Raw genomic sequence first — 20,114 nt, 5'->3', positions numbered from 1 at the left:
CTACAAGATAAGAACTGAATAAAAGTACCCACTGATACTGTAATGTGTTTGGGGATTTAAAAAGAACACTTGTTTGCATAACAGGTGGACCTGAATTCCCATAATGTAGTCTGCAACCACAGCAGCTGCTACACCACCAAAACAAAAAATGTTTATAGTTAATAAACACCAGCTGTTAGGCAAGCCTGGACTTCATAATTTTAGAATGCAGTAACCTAACTCCTACAGTCATGAGCCTAAAGCACAGTTGTGCATCATTAAAATTTGATATTATCATTGTACTACATGATTAAACCATTCTACGACATTTTGGGATTGCAGCTGGTTGTTGTAAACTTCATTCCACGTTATTTCAATTGGACACCTGCCAGTCATCTTCAGGTAAGCCATCAAAGTCTTCTATGGCTCACCTGAAGATGACTGGCAAGTGCCCAGTTGAGACTGGCAGGTGTCCAAATGAAATGAAGATTTGACAGTTATTCATTAGTAAGCGACGGTGAAAGTATTCAATAGTAGACTATTATTATACTGACAGTCAATGTTAATGGAGGAAGATCACTGAAAGATGCAGTTAGTATCAAGTGATATATACACAGTGATCATAATTTTAGATTGTTGGTTGTATGACAATGAATCTGGACTGGTGGCAGATGATCATAATAGTGTAACAGACAATTCAGTAGTGATGTCTGCAACGTATGAATGTGTAACTGACACATGAGATGACACAGTTATGCAGGCAACTAATAATGATGTATTACTGACAATATTAGTTACCATTGAAAGAAATAATCATAAACAGACAGAACTGAAGTAACAATCACGAAACTGGAAAGATTAATCAAGAACAAGAATAAGGTATGCAAAAGAGTGTGAAAATATGCCAAAATTTACAACTGAATTAACTGATGTGGTAATGGAAACATTTGAAGATGTGAACTGAGATTTTCCCAAACAGCACCAAGTGACTGGAAGGGAGCTAGAGAGTATCAAATAAGAATTGGGGGCTGAAAAGGAGAGAAATCACAAAATTATGACTGCATTAAATGATAAACTTAATGAGCAGGAGTGCAACATTGTGTTTGGAAAAGGTACTACTCTGGGTAAAAAGAAAAAAATCTTTAAATTTATTGGACACTTGCAACAACTACTTGAATGTCTAAAACACTAGTGGGCAATGGGCAGCCCACAGGCCAGATCCAGACCATGGAAGAAATTCACGGGAGAAGGAGCAAGCCACTGCAGAATTTTCAACGAAGTTTTTAAGACAACTATTGTAAAATGTCATAAGTAAAGAAACAGTGTTCATATGTGGAAATAAATCTAAACATCTGAGTATGGGGTGAACATAAAATAAATGTACTCTTAAAAATGCATGTTTTGAGGCATAATTTTGTTGGTGTGGCATAACGAGAAAGGGGTACCATTCATACCTTAACCCATGTGTGTTAACATAATGGGTGCCATAGTTTTGACTTCATGTGCTAAGACCACTGCTGCAGTGTCACATAATAACATGGCCCCCAAGCTTAAGCAAATACACGAATCATGCTTGTGGCTTACCAAGAGGTTGCCATGCCTGGTATACATGAACAAGTGATGAAAATTCTGCAAGTTACGGTTGGTTGAATGCAGATAAATTATACAAATGTCTTACATGACATTTGGGACAAAAGAAACAACTCACTGTCACATGTGTAAATGCTATTATTAAATGATGTGTGACATACAAAGGTTAAAAAATGCACAAAAAGGCTGTTTTGGTGCTGGAAGAGTACTCTCTCTCTCTCTCTCTCTCTCTCTCTCTCCCCCCCCCCCTCCTCGTTAGAGCTATGTAACAATACTGTTGGATTAATATAGCAACAAAAACAACCAATATTTGACAAAATAATTTAATTGTGTAGATAAAAAATCTACTCAACAAGCGGCGGAAGAACACACACATAAAAGAAGGTTATAATCAGGCAAGCTTTTGGAGCCAATGGGCCCTTCTTCAGGCAGAAGGTTCGAAGGGGAAAGAGGAGGGCTGAAGAAAAAGGACTGGATTTCAGCAAAGTCACCCAGAACCGAGGGACAAGGGAGACTTACCGCATGGGATGAGAAGAAAAGACTATTCTGGTGGAGACAATTCTGTTGGATTGTCACATAAGTTTATTAATTAACATTTTCATATCTGAAGGCTGACAAAGACTAGTCAGTGATTAAGAGTCTATAACCCATGGCAAGCATGTAAAAAAGGAATCTGAAACTAAGTCACATGGAGCTAACCACCGACACATCCCGTGGCATTTAATATAGAGCATGCGGTCCATACAAAGGCTGATCTCACAAAACTGACACAGACCTCAGGAGACACTATGATTTAGCACCAAATAACATGGCACACAAAATAATGTATACAATCAGATAACAGCTTCTTGGGAATGCCTTGATTAATGAAGATGGTCAAAATCCACAAGCACTGTGGGCTAGTAGGATTCATACCAAGCCATACTTTTGCAGAAGGAAAAATTCTTGGATGTAACATTGAACATAAAGTGTCACGATATTTCATCATTAAACCAAGACGCCATTACCAGATGAGCTGATTTACTGAGTTCCCACTGCTTTGTCTGTCCTGCATACACCACCAATCCCACTCTTGGAGTGTGCCATGGGGCAACAGTCACATAAACTCTATCGACTACGCCAGTTAATGTCATTGTGCATTTTCTTGTCTCATGTAATTCAAGTGTGGGATTACAAGATTATGAAGCCTAAAGAAAGATGAATCTGGTGTGTGTGTGTGTGTGTGTGTGTGTGTGAGAGAGAGAGAGAGAGAGAGAGAGAGAGAGAGTGAGATGAGATGTACACATTACAGATGATAAAGTCCTCATGTGCCCATACCCGCACAGCCATAGCCTCCTATGGTATCAAGAGGCACAAGGTCCTCATAGTTGGTATGATTTTTAAAAATGGCCTCAGCAGCCACAAAGGGCTGGGATCCGAGTTGCTGGAAACTATGTTTCCTGGATGGGAATACACAATGTCGTGTATGTGCTTAAAAGGTGTCATAGTTCGGCCGGATGGTGGAAAAATCCTTTACAATTCCATTGGAGGGGTAAGAGGGTCTTTAATACTGTGGGGGCATGAAGCAACCACGAGGGGGCAGGACTGACACAATCTGGTGTCTCAGAGGATCTCCACCTTGGGCGCAGAAGCAGTACATGCAGAGTCCAGTGGCGTGCAGGCCACCAGAGTTTCGTTCATCTTCAGGGTGTACACAAGGACAAGAAAAAAATTCCCGGATCTCCTGGTTAAAAACGCACTTTTTCCCAAGTTAAAATACACTTCTTCCAAGGTTAAAATACACTTTTTCCATGATAAGCGACAGTAGTTTCCCTCGGAACAGTAAAAACATCAATCCTTTGAATTGTAAACGTTTTATATACCGGCGTAGAACTTCCCGGCATTTTCGAAAACAAAACTAGGGGTAAAAATGCGTTTTGATAAGATCTTTCATGTACAGAAACATGTACGCTGCTTTTTTCGTATTATGAGAGTATGAATTTGAATTCCACCCCACACTGCACATTAATTTCTGAAACATTGCAACGTGCTTTTGTACACCAATCATAGCTCATGTCACATAATCTCGGCAGCCAATGACAGCAGATATTCAGAGCATAGGAAACGTGATGTAGTCAGCCAATAGAAACATTAACACACTAGTAGGAAAAGTTATTGGTTTACATTGATGTACATAGAGTAGCTACAAGAAAAGCTAAGCTTTCATGAATAATATTGATCTTGAAGATTAATAAGCTGCAAGAAAAGCTAAGCTTTTGCATACATCACACAAATGTGCCAGTAAAATTTTAAACAATGACATTAATGTCTGGTCTTATACCAAGCGGTTGGTACTCAAAGTGTTAATTTTAAATGAGAGTCAAATTCTCTGTTATTTAAGAAATTCATTGCACATTCTCATACGCAACATAATTCATCTTCTGTAAAAGGAAATTTCCTTTGAAAACAAATCTTTTCAAAGAGCCGTTCACAATATTTTCCCTTGACCTTTTTGACAGGGGTTCGTTTCAGCAGGTGCCAGAGAGCACCAGAAAACAGGTGTTACTGCGCGTGGGCTGCTCCAATGATGCATGAAGCCCGTATGTTTGTACACATATAGCATTAAGAGTTCTTACATGAAGCCATAAAAGAAATAGGACATCAGAGGATACTCCAAGATCACAGGAATTTCATAAACTATACTAAAATGCATAATTCGGCTTAAAGGACACTTTCATAAGTCCTGATTTACAATGAAGTAGGCCCTAACCTGACATTAAGTTTTTTAGTGTGCTTTTTGGAATGCAAATTTCCTTGGAATACCAGTACTGTATTGTCTCATGTTAGGTTCTTTATTATGGCGTAATTCCATACATGCCAAAAGATGAAAATGTGCACTTGACATTCAGTGAACAGTTAAAACTAGCTAATAGTGTGGAATGGAACATTTTGTTTCTTATAAATTGACTGCATCTACGGAAAAGATTAATAAAAGCCACTTTTATTTAGCAAACCGAGAAAAATAACTTTTTTCTTGTGCAAGGTGATTAATGCTTGACTGCCAAAAATGTGGAAATAAAATAAAATCAGAAAACTGAAAGTAACAACATATTTTAACCTTCCATAATTATGTGCCTGTATTTTAATTCACTTGATAGCTCCCGGCCACAGGAATCTGTTTTGTTTTCATTTGATGTGTGAACTGTAAATGAGGTTAAGCAGCAAAATCACTAAACATAAACACGGGTCACTATCCCTCTCCCCACTACAACCCAGACTGCTCCGCACATACGTGAATCTGACAACTTAGGCACGCCATAAAAATTTTTCTGGGTAGCATGACCGCTTCTTGCTATTGCTGCAGTCACACTTCAAGTAGCCAGAAGTGGAAGGTACTGCTCATATACAACTCAATAGCGCATGTGCAGGAGCCCACTGGCATTGTTCAAAACAAACTTAATGAAACAGTTATGACGCCACACTCACCAGAAGTAGTTTGCTGTTATGAAGTATTCTATTGTCTTCATCCTAAAGCCTTTGACACATTTTGCTTTAGGCAGGCGCTTGTGTGTGCACTGTGTTTTGCTGCTGTAAATGGTGCATTTCCTTTCCAACTTAAGTTTTATTTTGATTTTATTCCATTTTTTACATTTTATTGCTGCAGTACTATTCTGCAGTAGTGTGATACAGTAAAATTCTTTGTTAGTCTATTAGTTCTTACCAGTCAAAATGACAAAAATTTCAATCAAGACAAACAATGAAAAATTCTTGGAATTGTAAGAAAATTCCCAAGTTTTTCCCGGATTTCACGGTTGTCCTGGAGCGTACACACCCTGATCTTAGAGTACTACTTCTTGTCCTCCCTCTCCTTAAAAGAGGTGGACAGAGAATGTTTTCCCGCATTGGTTTCAGGGAGAAAGGAAGAACGAGAAGTCTAAAAGCCAGCAGCCTGTGGTTACTTCAGCCGGAAGCTGGCGTCTGGTTGTGGGCCAGCAGGAAATGTGGAAGGAGCTAGAGAAGCCAGAGGAAGATGGCGTGCCTCTGGCTGGGGGTCAGGGACTGTTGTCTCTGGCAAGTGGGGAGCCAATGCTCCTGAATTGGGTGAAGTGGAAGCACCAGAAAGGCCCGTCATGGGAATGTCACCCAATTTTTCACAAGAGAGCAGTGCCTGTGGCTGGGCAGATGATATTTTAATAATGAGGTTTAATAATGAGGGAACCAATCTTCATCTTAGACATGGCTGCAACTTCTTCATATTTGTCTTCAATGTTTACCACAAAAAATATAGGCTTTGTTGGTGAAAAGGTGTCCCTGTCAGTCCTGGTACATATCCGGTATTGGAGGGGGAGGATTTTGTTCCGCATCATTTAGTCCTGCATTCCTCCCACTGCATGGCAAGAGATGGGAATGCATTGCAAATGTACTTTGCTGCATCGTATAAGGTCTTTCCATTTGAAGAGACTTCTAGGGCTGTGTGACCACCAGAGGGAGAAAGTTTAAGTAGCATCATGTGCAAACTATTCGCCATGGTGTTACCCACTCTGAACGACGCCTTCCCCATGCCCAATAATCTGTTGCTGGGAATCCCTGTGCCCCAGTCATGATGGGCACATACTCCATGACATACACGGGGAGTGTGCAGCGCAGGCACTTACAGTGTGATCCCTGCATGCTCCAGGGGGGATACCATTGTGCAGGTACTTTACGACGCCCCCACAATGAACTGGCTACCGTGCTGGGCTTTGGGTGTACTATGACAACAGGAAGGAAAGGTGCCAGGGTGGATGGGCACAGAAGCAGAGCATACACCACAGTGTGTAACCTCACCTGCACAACATGCACTTTTGTAAAATTATGGGGACCATATAATCATTAATGGAAGGTGAAGATAGTACCAGGAGTGAAATTAGAAATCAAGACTAAAATTGTCAACCAAGTCCTGGCAGGGTCTGCATCAAAGGGAGTGTCTGATGGAAAGTCAGAGGAGGTAAGAGATAGTTGAAATGTAGGTTTGCAGCACAGAAAGAGGAGGCAATGCTGCAAAGGCTGGAGACCTGCAGTAGCTAAGCACATATTCACCAAAGAGTGGCGAGCCCCCTAGGAGAGTGTGCCAGAAGTAGCCACGACAGGGCAACAAACATTACCATACGTGCCAACTTTGGAAAAGGGCCATCACTCAAAACTCACGCATGACAAAAATCTAAACGATTTTCAACATACCCTGCCTTGACGAAAATAATACTACTTCTGAGCTACAAAATACAATAATTCATGCTGTAGACAGGATACCTTGATAAAATCATGTCTAGGCCAATGATTTGTAGATGAACATAACAATCCAGAAGAAATCCATGTTAAACAACAGCAGATGTGGTGAATATTGGTTTGGAGCATACATAACAGGACTTGCATGATAAATTAAGCAGATATGCGGTGATTGAAAAAGCCTTTACACAATGAAACTTGTTTAATGTAACACAGGCAAGAAATAATTTATACACACTGCAGATCACACGCTAGTTCGACTTAGTCATAGTTGTGGCCTTTTTAGCTTCCTGCAAAAAGTCTTGAGAAAAAGTTTCATCATAGCAGGGACCAGGACTCTTAGTCTTCCAGATAGAAATAGCCTCCAGATATTCATTGGACATGGATGATCTGAACTCTGTTCTATTTTTCTTCACAAGGCTGAAAGCATGTTCACATTCTGCACTGCTATGGAGTATAGCGCGAATAGAGAGAGAGAGAGCATTACTCTAGAAATTTGGTTATACTTGAGAAGTCCATTGGCTCCACAAATTCTTGATATCTGTGCCCAACTAGAATCACTTGCAGCATCTTGATTTGCAGCCAAAGTGTCATCTACCTGGATAGCTGTGAACTGTGTCTGAAGCTCATTCACCACCTTGTCTGTAGTTAGACATGTGGAAGAAAACTACCCATTTTCAATTTTGTCTAACCTAGCAACTTGAGCGTGAAACTTGAGTGGAAACTTGTGGATGCTGTAGGCACAGGCAGTACAAAGTTGATGAAAACAAAAGGCGTTTAGCTCTATTCCGGAGACCATTTGCTACGTTTGAAGTCTGAATGCCAATAACTAACTCATTGTCACTTCCTTGATTTTGAATCAAGTTGTACTCAACTTCAAGCAATGAGGAGCTTTGGACAATTTTGGGCTTAACAAACTTGATGAACAACTGCTTTAGCAAATCCGTTGGAAGTTCTAATAAAAAGTGAACTTGTGAGGAAGAAGTCTGAAGGGCAATATTGAATTTATCAAACACATGAATAGTCACCTGAGGACAGGAACAAACATTTTTTCTTCATATGTTGTAGCAGAAGTCTTACTTTTTAGGATGGCTTTGTCACAGAAGAATACACTTTTCTTTTAGGGGCATATGTAGTAGCAGAATCAAGAATTCTCTTCTCCTGACACTCTTTGGATCAACTTTGCTCAACACTAGTTATTCTTAAGGAAGTCAAGCTTGTGGAAATGTTTTGGGCACATAATACTACTTCCTCCTTGAAGAAAAAAAGAAGCAGATCCCACAGGTCCAGTAGTTTACCCAAACATCTGTCCAAATATAACCACCTGGTACATACATGCTTCAGAATTTTCTTTGCCTCTTTATTGTGCAAGTTCTGGGATTTCTGCAGGCATTCTTTTCTCTCAGCACTCTTCTCTAATAACTTAAACTTTTCAACCTCATCCACTTTAAGTGGTAATCTCCTAGCACCTTTTTCAGCGGCTAGATTAATCAGGTGAGAAATGCAACCTATGATAGCAGTTACCTGGTTGAACTTTATTCAGAACTGCTGAAACCCCATTTCTTTGTTCTATTATAACAGGACCATTGTTGGAGCCGAAAGCCACACAGTCTTCAATTGGTATGTTATTAGAATTCAGCTGTGATAACGTCAGGTTACCTATGTTTTGCCCTGTTGAGTCCCTGTGTAACATTGGTATGGATGGCACAGTGCTCACTACTTTTTCCGGTGCAATATCATAAAATGTGACAACAACAGGATACAACTTGTCATCCATATCTTTGCTTCCATCCACTGCCAAAGAAAATGGTCCCTTCTGAAGGCACTTAACAACTTCAGATGGCACATTTTTTGCCATTTTATTTACAATACATGTCACTTCCGTGCAACCACAGCTATATTTCTTGGCAACTTCTGATGTGGGAAACATCACCTTAAATAAAGTACCAACACGAGCAGCCGCATTTAGAGGCACACTGTGTCCCAGCAAAAAGGAAGTAAACAGACACTCGATCCTACTTACGTCATTGTCAATCTTTCCAGGCTTGGCAAAAAAGGTGTTGCTTTTCTTGTTGTCTTCCATCAATTTAACATGACTTCCATGTTTGTTATCTTCCACCAATTTAACATGACTTCCATGTTTAACGCATTTTACATGATTACTTATATCGTTTCTTCCACCATTTGCAATATTAATTTCACACTCACATACCACGCAAAAGACAAATTTTTCTCCCTTTCTTGATTTTAATATGCACGGAAAATCAACAGACTATGATTCTTTAAATATCTTGAAGTACTGTTTCATGTTGGATTTATTCATGAATCCTACAATAGGAATATAGCGTACGAAAATGTTCAAGAACAAATGTATCGATATGTATTGAAACATCCTGGCTCACTGAACATAACATAAAATTACAACATAAATACTAAAGGCAGTCAAACACTTCATTGAAACATGTCAAAGCACACAAAGTCTTAAACAATTAAATGAACATGATGTCAACCTAATGAACAAAGAATATGCACACAGTAAAACACACACATATGTGGAATGAATGTAATTGATCCACTCATGGTCAAACAATAGGAGTTAAATCACAACAAGCAAACAGAGCGGAACAGAGAATTTGTGGAGTAGACCCTGGCGACATGTAAGATTCACATGGAAGAACTGTTATCCCGGCATTAAATTCAATTCCAATGATGACACAAATATCACAGGTTAAAGTACCAGTCATATCAACGAATGGGTTATCGACTATTGTAGACTTGTCTTTGACCCACGCAAACTATCAATTGTATGGAAGTGGGATGATTATCGAATGTTAATGTTGAAAATTTTTGTCTGTGAAGTCGTAAAATGACACCGTCTATCCATAAAATGCTGCAATTTCCATAAATTTTATGGATCAGCTGTAAAAAAAAAAAAAAAAAAAAAAAAAAAAAAAAAAAAAAAAAAAAAAAAAAAGTAAAAGTTGTCTGGTTTGCATTACAAGACTAATGTTCCTCTTTTCTGCCCCGATAGTTGAATGGTCAGCATGACAGACTGCTGACCTAAGGGGCCCGGGTTAGATTCCTGACTGGGTTGGGGATTTTCTCCCTCAGGGACTGGGTGTTGTGTTGTCTTCATCATCATTTCATCCCAATCTGGCATGCAGGTCGCCCAATGTGGCGTCGAATGTAATAAGACCTGCACCAAGATTGCCGGACCTGCCCCATAAGGGGCCTCCCGGCCAATGACGCCAAACGCTCATTTCCATTTTCAATGTTCCTCTTCATGTTTCTCCACATAACTCCACAACTTATTGTTTCATAAGCAGATTCTTAGGGATGATAGTAAGAAAATGACTTTTTATGCCAAGGAACACACACACACACACACACACACACACACACACACACACACACACACACAGAGAGAGAGAGAGTGAGAGTGAGAGAGAGAGAGTGGGGGGGGGGGGGGGTCTGATGTAAGGAAAAAGCCAGGGATATGAAGCCTTGCAAATGACTAACCAATACAAAAAAAAAGTGATGTTTACTGTTGCTGACCCTTCTGTATAATGGATTTCTTCCTTTCAGGAGTTACTGCATCCTCCATAGTCGCTGTCAGGGCGTGCGATGCCTGCGCGAGCCGCCACAGCAGCTCGGGCTCCTCGGAGTACTGGAACCGACAACTTCACATCAGGTTCAAGAAATACAAATGGAGTACACAAATCACTGACGCTGTCAACATACAAGTCACTGCAAACCTATCAGATCAAGAAAATCCCTTGTGTACATGTAAGCTCCTTGTGCAGGAGTGTGTTTGAGGGAAACAAATCTGCAACTGTATTGTACAACACTACATTTTGGCCATTGCTGCAGGTAGTCATCAGAACATAAATTACTGAGCTATGTCACTCTGGCTATAATACACTGGTATTTCTTGCTGCTCAGTTATCACCTCACAAGGTCATTACAGAATTCTTCTTTGGTTACATGATGAGACTGATATCCCTTATTGTGTTGAGTGACACTGTTACATAAAGCAAAATCTGGAACTACAACTAGATGGAACTCCAACTAAAGTTTCTTAAGGCAACTAAGGGACTGTACATTAGGCATGACAGAAGTCTACCATAAATTCAGCAGTCTTGATTAGAACAAGCAAACATATGTTTTTATTATGAAAAATTTGTGTAACAGTTTGGAAAGAAACTAATCACACACAACCAACAAAAATGAGCATAGTTTGTTATAAAGTTATTAGAGAAGATGGTATTGACATTCTTTGGTTTTACACAACTAAATTGTCTTATGACATCAACAGTAAAGGTGCAGATGGTTAGGTACAGAACAAAACAATTCACAGAGTAGGGTATTCCAGGAAGTAATCAAGAATAAAATGTTCTGTCTGTAACATGAAGTCCAGCCATATGCTGCTATTTGTATTGTTATCCAGTTACATAATATTCTTCCAACACCGAACGATTTCGAACTACAACTCATTACTGAATTATCTGAAACATTGTTACCATTATAACATTAAATAACTGCTTGAACTCATATCTTTGAAGTACTGTTACTGTTATGAGATTAAATAACCACTTGAACTCAAACTCTTTCCGCAAAAATACTATTCCCTGACATAAACAGAGTTCATTAATTCGTCTAACAACATACAAGCATGCTACATTTAGGACATTTCTACAGTAAACATACTTGTAATTTTCAGGAAGAAACAGCATTAGGAAAGAACTTTTACAGAAACTGGCCAATGACAAACTAGCTACAGGATGATAATGATTTTAATGCAAAACTGAGCAGGAAAAATGATATTTCAGCAGATAACTTTGGACATTATAGCAGGAATGACTGAGGTCAGGCCATACATTAGTAGAATTCACTGAGAGGAGCAACACATTTGCCTTTAATAAATTTTTCGAGAGGAAAATAAATGAATAAAATAAAATAGACTCAATAAGGCCCAATGGAGCTAAACATGGAGCTAAAATATATATTTCATCAAACGATGAAGGAATTGTTCCGATGAAGGAATTGTTTAAGTTGCAATGGATCCAAATCATTTCTGAATTGAAAGTGATCAGAGATTGGCCAAATGCAGAGTTAAATAGATACAGAGCTACAAAACACAGGATTCATCTGGCTGTCAGAAAAATGGGTTATGATAATTTATTTAAGAGCAGAGGCATCTGTGTCACTGGGCAACTATCCTAGGACAGGGAACACTGGCCCCACTGCAGGTTGCCTACCGAACAGCTTCCAGCAGAGCAGCAAAATTTTTATTTTCAGTATTTCATATAATTAGTGATCCAACTAAAAAGTTTAAAATGCAGACATAATCTGCTCAGCAAGAGGTATAATCTTAAGTGAAATGTTCAGGACAGTAAGACAAGCATAACGGTTAGAAACTGAGAATATGTCTTCAGTCAGCGTAACTTACTGCGTGCAAATACTTGAGACTATATTCATCCATTATAATATATGATCATTTTCAGAAAAAAAAAAAAAAAAATTCCATTCCTGTTGCTACAACACCTCGTGGGGCTCATAATTTTTTTGTTTCAAAGTTATGGTTTTTTTGACCTTGTCTACCGATCACTATATATTAATATTTATTAAAAAACATAATAAAATAAAGTAAAGCATGTATCCAGTGCTTGTCAATATTCTCATGTAAGAGGACAGAGAAACTGTGGAAATAATGACCACACAGTGCACAAAGTGTAGTACAAATTAAAATACAACTGATGTTCCATATTATTAAGCAGTGGGGCTGCAGGCACACATTCCTTGGTCCACACACAATACTTACATTTTAGGTAGCAACAATGTGGAAAGCATAGATTGTTGTCCACCACACAGAGCAGGCACTCAGTCTCAGGCAGGTGCTATGGAAAGAATATTTCTAGTATTTTTTTCGTAGAGCCTGTTTGCGATTCAGTGCCTCCTCTATGTTGAATACAAATCTACCCTTTCCATTTTGTCCACAACCAATAAAGCCGCAGCACATAATTCATTAAAGAATCTAACTCCTATGAATAAATACTTTCAAATAACTGATTACTTTACGAATGAGTTGGTGTGTCATATATCTGATACTAAGGATGTAAGGGACAAAATGTTTCTAAAACAATTTCAAATTGTACGTAAAGTTTGTTGGAAATCAGTATGCGCTCTCATTCTCAAATATTGGACAAATATAATGTAGGTAATTTCTGCTCAGTGAGTTACACTGCCTCACAAAATGTAAACTGTATCTTGCTGGAGCACCTGTCTCGCTGTGTTAAACCTGTAACACAAGTTTACAATTCTTAATGACAAATGTTTGGATCCCCTAAAAGCTGTTAGGCAGGCAGCCAGCAACAGAGACTGTGTACCATGAAGCATGCTGTTTAGTGATAGAGGTACCCTGTCTACCAGGAGTGCTAGTTGTGTTTGAGGTGCAGGACAGCTTCTGCGAGATTTGCTAGATAGAGAGGCACTGACAGAAGTGAAATTGTGAGGGCAGGTCACGAGTTTTGCCCCCAATAGCTAAGTCAATAAGAGGACTACCTGCAAAGGCAAGGTTCTCAGTTTGAGCACCGGTCTGTCACACACTTATCTGCCAAAAAGTTTCAAATATTTTTGTGTTAATCCTACCATGAATATGTGAAACAATGGTATAAAACCAAAACGAATCTGACACCAATCACAATTTAGTTCATTAACATTGCACAACAAATTTTGAGGTATTAGACCTCAACTTCAAGCATGTATTACCTCCATCATCTTGGTTCATGCCTGATGGGTGATGTCAGTACTGCATTGGAAAGGACACACAAATATTGCAAAATGTGAATTATCTTTTTCTTGTGCCTTTGTTCCGCATCTGCGCACGGTCGGCACAGTTATGAACAGATTTTGGATTACAGTTAATTTACGGGGTGGCCAAACGCCCTTCCTCGTGCCGCCCTGTTACCTCCTGGGACAAACTACACTTACCCTGATGTCTGCACATAGTATGATTCGTATGAAAGCATGCAGGAGTTTTCAAAACCGCATACGAGATGGATGGCTCACATAAGTACATCATTAATCCATCAGGCAGATTTCATTAGAGGCCGGCACACCTTCTCGACCTGGAAGCAGCATTTTAACATGCACGGCTAGCTGGATGGGTTAATATAACAAAATGTAAATAAAACCATTATTTGTAGAACCTTTCAGCCACTGGATGGGTTAATATAACAAAATTTAAATAAAACCATTATTGGTAGGACCTTTCAGTCTGAAAAGTAGCTACACTAACATTTGTTCAAGCATCTTAGAAAGACCGATTTTAATAAAATCTGCTAAAAAAGTCTTCCATTTATTTTTGTCTATAATTTTGTTCATGCAAATACTATATAATCTCTGCTAAGAAATGTTGTGAAAGTGACCACTGGCTGGGATGCTTTTACATTTATTTCCACCCAGTAATCTGTACTATATTTACAATGAAGCACTTAATTCTGCTGCAATCGATGCAGATGGGAGTGTAACACTAACCATATGTTTTGACAAAGAATTTTTATATAACCAGAAATAAATTGGGCAACACATGCTGTTTATTCTTTAACCCACCACTTACTAAGGGCAGTCTAAATAGAAATATGATAATTTCTTTCATTACTCGATGGAAAGAATTATGATAATTCTTGTAAGAGAAGACAACAGTAATTCTTTTTCTGTAATGTGCAACAAAGGAAGGTAATGAAGTGCCAGGAAGGCCTCAGGTTCAATCCCTGGCCAATGTGAAAAATGCCCAGTTCTACTGTGGTTTGGATTCGACGTTAAACTGTATGTCCTCCCTACAATGGGTTGGGAAGTCAATTCTAAGGTAAGTGGAAAGCAATGACATACCACCTCCGACAGAACTGTGCCTTGTGAAGTACTGTGATGTTCAAAGCAATTTTCGGCTTGATGTCTGTTTTAATTTTTACTTTATAGCACTGTCAGACAAAACTCTTTCGGAAGCACAATGTAGCAAAAGTAAAGGAAGCTTACTTGGTTGTAATGTTGTTCCAACAAATAAAATGCCGTCTGTTGTTGATCAGCACTGCCCCTCAGCAAACCGTCCACTTCACGGAGGAGGCTTGTCAGCTCAGAATCTCCAGTTTCACTGAAAGAGCATTACCCTGAATAAATAGGAGAACGTAATGAGACCTCAACATCACTATGTAAAATGCCCCAATAGGAGATAGCTCAGCAACACAAAATTTAAACTGAAGCAAAGTGTATATCAATTAAAACCTCTAAGTTCAGGTTGTGCAGCTGATTAAAAGTCGGTTACTAAAATTTATAAATCACTTTTCAAGTCAGTGGAACTGTAGTCATCTTAGATTAAAACTCACTCCTAAATGGTACCATGCCCTCTGGATCCAGTATTACTATACACGAAGGTGGTGGATAGTCATGAACAATACAAAAGCTGCCAAAGGATGATCCCCTGACCGCTGTAGATAAATGCCACCTGGTGTCTTGCAACAGGTCCATCTCTCCCTGCTGTGTGTGCTCCTCCTTAGTTCAACACAGTTAATGCTGTACTGTTCATTGCTTGCTGTTTTCTCCTTCCTATTCCCCTCTTTCCCTTTACCATACCTTCTCTTTCTTGCTGGAATCAGTCAGTATGAGCATTTCAATACATGGCCTAGTCAATATTTCCTTCTGGTGGCTAAATGTTTTATGTTCTCCCCTACTCTTCCAGCATCTCCTCATTCCTCACACTTTCCAGTTTGCTCCATACACACATTCCCAGTACCTTCAGCCTTCTTTCCTCATCTTCTCACAATATCCAGATCCCTATTCTGAATACAAATACATTCACAATATATCAGTTGACTAGTCTTTTCCTCAGGTCTTTATTTGGAGGATCAGATATAAACTTCTCCTTTCTGTTCAATGCTTTTCTCGGCTAAAGCTAGTATCAATCTCATTTTGGTGACATGTTTTAGGTCATCCGTTATAATATTTTCAAGCAGACCTACTCAAATTTTGCTGCCTGCTCCATCTATCACGATTCTGGTCTACTCTTCCCTTGTGGGATATTATTCTGGGGCAACTCTTTATTTAGGGGAAAACTATTTTTTGCACAAAAGAATAAGATTGGAATTATGTGTGGGGCTTTCACTCTTATGTCTTGCAGGCAGCTGGGCATATTAATCGAAGCTTTACAGTACATTTGTTTACTTACGAATATGTTTGAGACTAAAAGAGGTATTCACAAGTGCAGCACTGAATCAAAGTTTGGCACAGCAAGAGGTGAAATATGCAGCTATAAAACTCTGAAGTCTATCCCTGGAAATAAAATGTTTGACAGATGGTAAAAGTGTTTTCAAATGTAGATTAAAGATGGTCATTATATAGCACAGAGGAATTCTTGAATAGAAATGATTAGTCATTTTTACAGAAAAAAAAACTGCCTCCAGTGTGCAAGGACCCGGCTTAGATTTTCGCTATCTCCTCACATATTTTCTGAGGTAGGGAGGTACGTAAATACGGTCCAGTCAGCCTCATGAGGATGGTGATTATTTGAGTTGAGGGGCGCTCGACATTATGGTCACCAGCGCCCTGACGAAAAGTCAGCATGCTAATCTCATCAGTGGGGATGAAGGCTGTCCACACATGTGGAAGATTTTATAATGCATTAAAGTCTGCCTTCCTTCCCCAATAATTTAGGGATGAGGCCTGACAGTTCACTGAATTTCACCCCTTTTGTAAAACTGGAATCAGTATCTGCGAGGATAGTGGGCAGATCGCCATCGAGACTGAGGGCTGCCCTAATATCAGTATACAGAACACACATTGTCAAAATGTGCTGAACTGAAAGTGGCAAGTGACAAACTTCACATACTGGTGGAGCCTCCTGCTGAAGGAGGTACACAGGTGTTAAAGGGCTATGTCCGATGCACAATCTGGTAAGCAGAACATCCTTCGGGCAGTGAGGCTGACATGAAGCCCGCCATGCCTTTGTGGTCGATTTGAGTGACCGCAGTTTTGTTTTCTGCAACCATTTAGTCTTTCACTGACACATGATGTGTCTGTCAGAAAATGAGATGACAGCGAGCAATGGGATGGGACACTGATGGAAAGCAACATCCCGACATGGCTTTGTCGGCCATGTTCTTTCGCTGTATCCCAAAGTGGCCAGGTACCCAGCAAAAGATCACCTCCTTGCCACTGTGTTACAGCTGCTGTAAGGAGTCATGGATGAGCAGAATCAGCTAGTCTACTGGATACATTTGGGGAAGTGCTTGCAGTACACTGAGCGAGTCAGAACAGACAAGAAACCTTGTATGGTGGTGTGTCTGAACTGTCTCCAGTGCCATCAGAAAGCCATATAATTCCGCATCATAATTTGTAAATTGTTCCAGAAGACACACTTTAAAAACTCTATCAGGGAAAACAGCATAACACTCGAGGACATTCTCTTGCTGGGATCCATCTGCATAAACAACAATAAAACTGTTGTATGTACTTAAAATGGACAAAACCAAAGTTGTAAAAACATAATCTGGAGTACAAGTTTTCTTGTACTGTATCAAGCTTAAAATTACTCTAGGCCTCTGAAGACACCAAGGCAATGTGTTCCATCCCTGGCTGTGTATTTTGATGCCTGATACATCTAGATCCTTGAACCAGTTTGTAGCACATGTCCCAAATGGCTTGCTCGCATGGGGCCGATTCCTGAACAGCTGTTCAAAGGCGGTTTCAACCACTGAACTAAATGCACACGACAGAAGTGGCAGAGAGATTTTCAGCGCATGTCGAGCCAAGAGGATATGTCACCGAATTCGTAGTAGTGATATGTCCTCATGGTGGGCAGCATCTAACATCTTGAGGTAGGAGGTACAGGCAGCTCTGCTGTCATAATCTAAATGTGAGCGAACAAATGCCCTATAAAACTGCAGGAGGCGGGACCTGTCAGCGCCCCATGTTTTTCCACTAAGGCGTTTCAAAATATTCAAAGACTGGAAGCCCTTTGTTCGTAGGACTTTAAGGTGTGGGAGCCATTTCGAGTCAAATAATAAACCCAAAAAGCGCACAGCTTTTTCAAAAAGTAAAATATTTCCCTCCCATCTTGAGCACTGGTTAGTTAAAACTTTGACGTGTATGGTTTGAATTGACACATGTAGTCTTCTCAGTTGAGAACCGAGAAATAGTCCTGGGCCAAGTTTCCAGCCTCCTAATGATCAGCTGTAGCTGCCTCGTCGTCATCGTATGATCAGAGGAACAGTAGAAGATTGCAAAGTCATCCACAAACAAAAAGCATTTGACAGGGCTCCTGACTGTGGAGGAAATGATATTGATAGTGACGGCAAACAATGTGATACTGAGGACACTACCTTGGGGGACCCCATTCTCTTGAACATAGCAGTCACACAAGGCATAACCAACGGAATATCGAAAACGCCTGTCCTCGAAGTGGCAGGCGTCCACATAGTCCCCATTCATGAAGTTGGCAAAGGATGTTGTACCTCCAAGTAGTGACATATGCTTTTTTGAGGTCAAAAACCAAATGGTTTCAGCATAAGAAGGACTCTTTGTGTCGCCATCTCCAGTAGAATTAAGTTGTTAAAGGTGGAACAGTAGCACCTGAAACAGCACTGGTAACAGGTCAGGTGTCCTAGGGATTCGAGCGGCGGTTGACCATACGTTCAAGAGTCTTAACCAGACAACTGGTAAGTGATACACTCTGGTAACTCTTGGGGGCACTATGGTCCTCGATTGGTTTCCAGAATGGAATAAATATTGCCTCCTTCCAAGTTGTAGGGTACTGTCCATCAAACCAGATCTGACTGAGCAAGAGAGGAGCTGTCCTTTCACTTCAGGGCACAGATGATGAAGCAGGGAATAATAGATATCATCAGGTCCTGGAGCAGCATCTCTGGTTGCAGACAAAGCTGATTCCAGTTACCACACGGAAGACAGAATGTTGTAGTCTTCCTCATTATGCGGGTAGGAAATGAAAAGGAGCTTGTTTGGATGGCACAGTGACAGTAAAGAAGTGTTCAGCTAAAACCTGAGCCGCGTCTTCTGGCATGTCCACCAAGGCCCCATTACTTGGCAAGGCTGTAAGGGGACGTGTGGTACCCTTGCCGGAAATCCACTGGATTGAGTCCCAAACTTCCGCAGTGGAAGTAGACCAATTAATGAAAGTCATGAATTCCTTCCACAAATCCCTCCTCCATTCTTTTATCACTCGCCTCACATGTGCTCTCACAAATCTGAAGGCATGAAGGTTTTCTGTAGTTAGACAGTGTTTAAAGTTCCAAAGAGCTGTTTGTCTGTTCCTGATTGCCAATCAACAGTTATCATTCCGCCAAGGTACAGGCCGTTGCCAGAAGTGGTTACCAAAGCGGGGGATGGACTCTGCAGCAGCCCATTGGATCTCGCAAGTGATATGCTCCACTGTTTCCTTTTGTTCAAAAATAACCTGTTGACTGTACTGCAACCAATTTGCCCTTTGTATCATCCATCTGCTGGCCTCCTGTCAGCCACCGTCCTAGATGGATCCACACTGAGAAGTGGTCCCTAGAATGTAAATCTGTAGCCACTTCCCACTGAATTGCATCTGCAATAGCTGGGGAACAAAAACAAAGGTCAATGGCTGCAAAAGATCCTGTAGCTGTGGAAAAGTGTGTCATCTGACCCACATTCAGAAGGCAGATATTCTCAGAATGGATGAGTTGCTCGATCATCTGACCCCTGGAGCAAGTGGTAGCCAAGCCTTACAGCACACTGTGTGCACTGAAGTCCCTCCACAAGGAAGAATGGGTGTGGGACTGCCCTGAAGAGCTCTGCCAGTGTGTCTGCATCCAAAGCATCATTAGGTGAAAGGTACAAAGAACGCACTGTGGTATTAAAGGGTGCAAGAACTTTCACAGTAATTGCTTGCATAACCGTGGTAAGAGTGACAGGAGAGGAGTGACATCTGCCATCAATGAAAATAGCCACTCCACCTTTAGCCCTTCCTTTATGGGTGGTAACCCCGTAATGCAGGTGTGTCTGTGACTTTAAGATGCATTTCTTGTAAGTGGATGCAGAATGGTTTCTCCTGAACCAGGAGCTGTATTCTTCCATATGTGAGTGATATCCATTTAAATTCCACTGCGACACAGAAATCCTGGTGGAAGTCATTGTTAAGCGAAGGTTGTTCTTCTCTCTCTCTCTCTCTCTCTCTCTCTCTCTCTCTCTCTCTCTCTCTCTCTCGGAGGCAGTGATTTACTGGGGAGGTCAAGGGGAAAGTTAGCCGGTTACCGGCTCTCCGGTTC

General features: G+C 40.4%; 1 protein-coding gene across 1 annotated transcript in view; it reads right to left on the bottom strand.

The window, feature by feature from the left end:
* Positions 1–20,114, bottom strand: part of LOC126203764 (regulator of microtubule dynamics protein 3-like) — an 80,061-nt gene that overhangs the window by 39,214 nt on the left and 20,733 nt on the right. The window contains exons 2-3 of the mRNA XM_049938132.1: positions 14,848–14,962; positions 10,369–10,480 (exon numbers count right to left, since the gene is read on the bottom strand). Of these exons, the coding sequence (XP_049794089.1) occupies positions 10,369–10,480; positions 14,848–14,962 (227 nt within the window). The remainder of the gene's footprint in view (positions 1–10,368; positions 10,481–14,847; positions 14,963–20,114) is intronic.

This window comes from Schistocerca nitens, chromosome 9 (assembly GCF_023898315.1).
Source record: "Schistocerca nitens isolate TAMUIC-IGC-003100 chromosome 9, iqSchNite1.1, whole genome shotgun sequence".
In the NCBI taxonomy this organism is placed as follows: Eukaryota; Metazoa; Arthropoda; class Insecta; order Orthoptera; family Acrididae; genus Schistocerca; species Schistocerca nitens.
The sequence above is the reverse complement of the archived record's forward strand: the minus strand, read 5'-3'. Positions and strand labels throughout refer to the sequence as shown.